Source organism: Procambarus clarkii, chromosome 12, assembly GCF_040958095.1.
Source record: "Procambarus clarkii isolate CNS0578487 chromosome 12, FALCON_Pclarkii_2.0, whole genome shotgun sequence".
Lineage (NCBI taxonomy): Eukaryota > Metazoa > Arthropoda > Malacostraca > Decapoda > Cambaridae > Procambarus > Procambarus clarkii.
Window position 1 is genome coordinate 46,137,050 of NC_091161.1, and position 1,804 is coordinate 46,138,853.

Below are 1,804 nucleotides of genomic sequence, written 5' to 3' on the forward strand. Positions count from 1 at the left end.
GTGTGTGTGTGTGTACATGTGTAACACACACGTACTTATGTGGTACGTATGTACTACATAATTGTAAGGCGTTTGCTGAATTAGAAAAGTCGGCTAGCAGTCCACCCTTAACGACACAATTAACTCATTACATAAAAAAATACGTGGCTGTGCATTAGTGTGTGAGAATTGGGGAACTGGTGTGCATTTAGACGACTAGTGAGGACCAACAATGACGTAGAAGGATGGCATCAGCGTCTGAATCAAAGGGCAGTGAGGGACAACTTGGCTTTATGTATTTTAATCCCCTTACTATACCGTGAGGCGTCCCTGGCAACCTTGCAATCCCAACTGGTTTCTGATCAAAAGCTAAAGTCCAGTCGCCGCAAGGGCAATAAAGAAAAACAGGAACATTTTCTGACCAGGGGGAGAAAGATACTGGCAGTATGGGGCGTTAAAGTTTATTGAAGATTAAATTCTGCAGAACATGTAAATATATAAAGTAAGAATTAACAGTAACAATTCCAAGTCCGAGGACTAGATTTAACATAAAAGGTACACCCGTAGTAATTATGAGACCTTAGCCTATAGTGACATGGAAACTAATTCTGCAGAAACGTAAAGCTTAACTGTTACTAGAATTAAGGCCGAATGCAAATGTGAGTAATTATATAACACTAGGATATAACAGGCAGGACACAAAGAGTAACTAATAAGTGAGAGACCACATAACACATAATGTACCCGACCAAGAGGCCGGAAAGACCTAATGAATAAGAAGGGGGTGACTACAAGTAGGGCTTACTAGCACCTAGACTGGGCAAAGTATTAGCTGCGGACAGCGGGACACTTGGGGACCGGCGCTGCACCCCCACCGCAGGCCAGCGGCCGGACCCCCCCCCCCCCCGAAGGGCGAGTGCCAGCTGGCCGCGTGAGGCACTCAAAGTGGCAGAGCAACAACGTCCCGCCTGACGTAGGATGTGAAAGCACTACTCCTCCACCTGCCGACTGCCATTATTTCTGAAGTGGCGAGCCCATCCCGAGACAGCTGGGTGGCCCTGCCGATACGGAAGGAATGCGGCGCGTAGTCATCTGGAGGCAAGCCTAGCGCCGTGAGGGCAGAGCGTAAGATCTTGGAGAAATCTCGCCTGGTGACAGGAGCGCCTGCGGCGTGTTTGAATATGGGCCCCGGGCCCAGGCCCCTGTAATTAAAGTATTTAGACAGGGCACGGACCGGGCAGTACTTGCTGGAAGGGTTCGCTCTCAGGGAGAGGGTGGGCGTGCGCCCTGCACTGTGCTTGTAGGTGTTGAAGACGATATCTATTCCTGCCGTCGTAAGTGATACCTGCTCAAGGTTGAGCGTGTGTCGTCCATGGTCCATGTAGACCGCCTCACCCGGGCGTAGGCAGGCGTGGAAAGCCAGGGAGAATAGCGCCCTGTAGCAGGACTTCTCATAGGCAGAGTTACATACGCCTCCCAGTGCCCGCAGCAGGCGATGCAGGAGGCTCCTCGTCACAGGGAGACGCCGTGCAGGGGCCCGCTGTGCGGAGTTACGTGCCCCATTGAGGAGTTGGGTGACCAGGAACTGCCGAGTTGGGTCCCTCCTACCGTGTAGCTTGCAGACGAAGGCGATGGCCGCTAGATAGGCGTGCAGAGAGCGGTAAGCCAGGCCCCGCGAGAGCAGGGATTGCAGGAAGTTCCCCAGAGTCGAAGGTGCAGCATCGAAGGGCAAGGGTAGGATCTGTGCTTGTAGGATCCGAAGAGTGTTGATTCCTGACCATGTAAGCGATACCTGGTCCAGTCGGAGCGTGCGTCGATTTTTTGT

At 52.0% G+C, this 1,804-nt stretch overlaps 1 protein-coding gene across 1 annotated transcript; it reads right to left on the minus strand.

Moving 5' to 3' along the window:
* Positions 1–919: 919 nt before the first annotated feature.
* On the minus strand, positions 920–1,360 carry LOC138364044 (uncharacterized). The gene has a single exon (XM_069323474.1). The coding sequence runs from the start codon at positions 1,358–1,360 to the stop codon at positions 920–922; it is 441 nt and encodes a 146-aa protein (XP_069179575.1).
* Between the last annotated feature and the right edge of the window lie 444 nt (positions 1,361–1,804).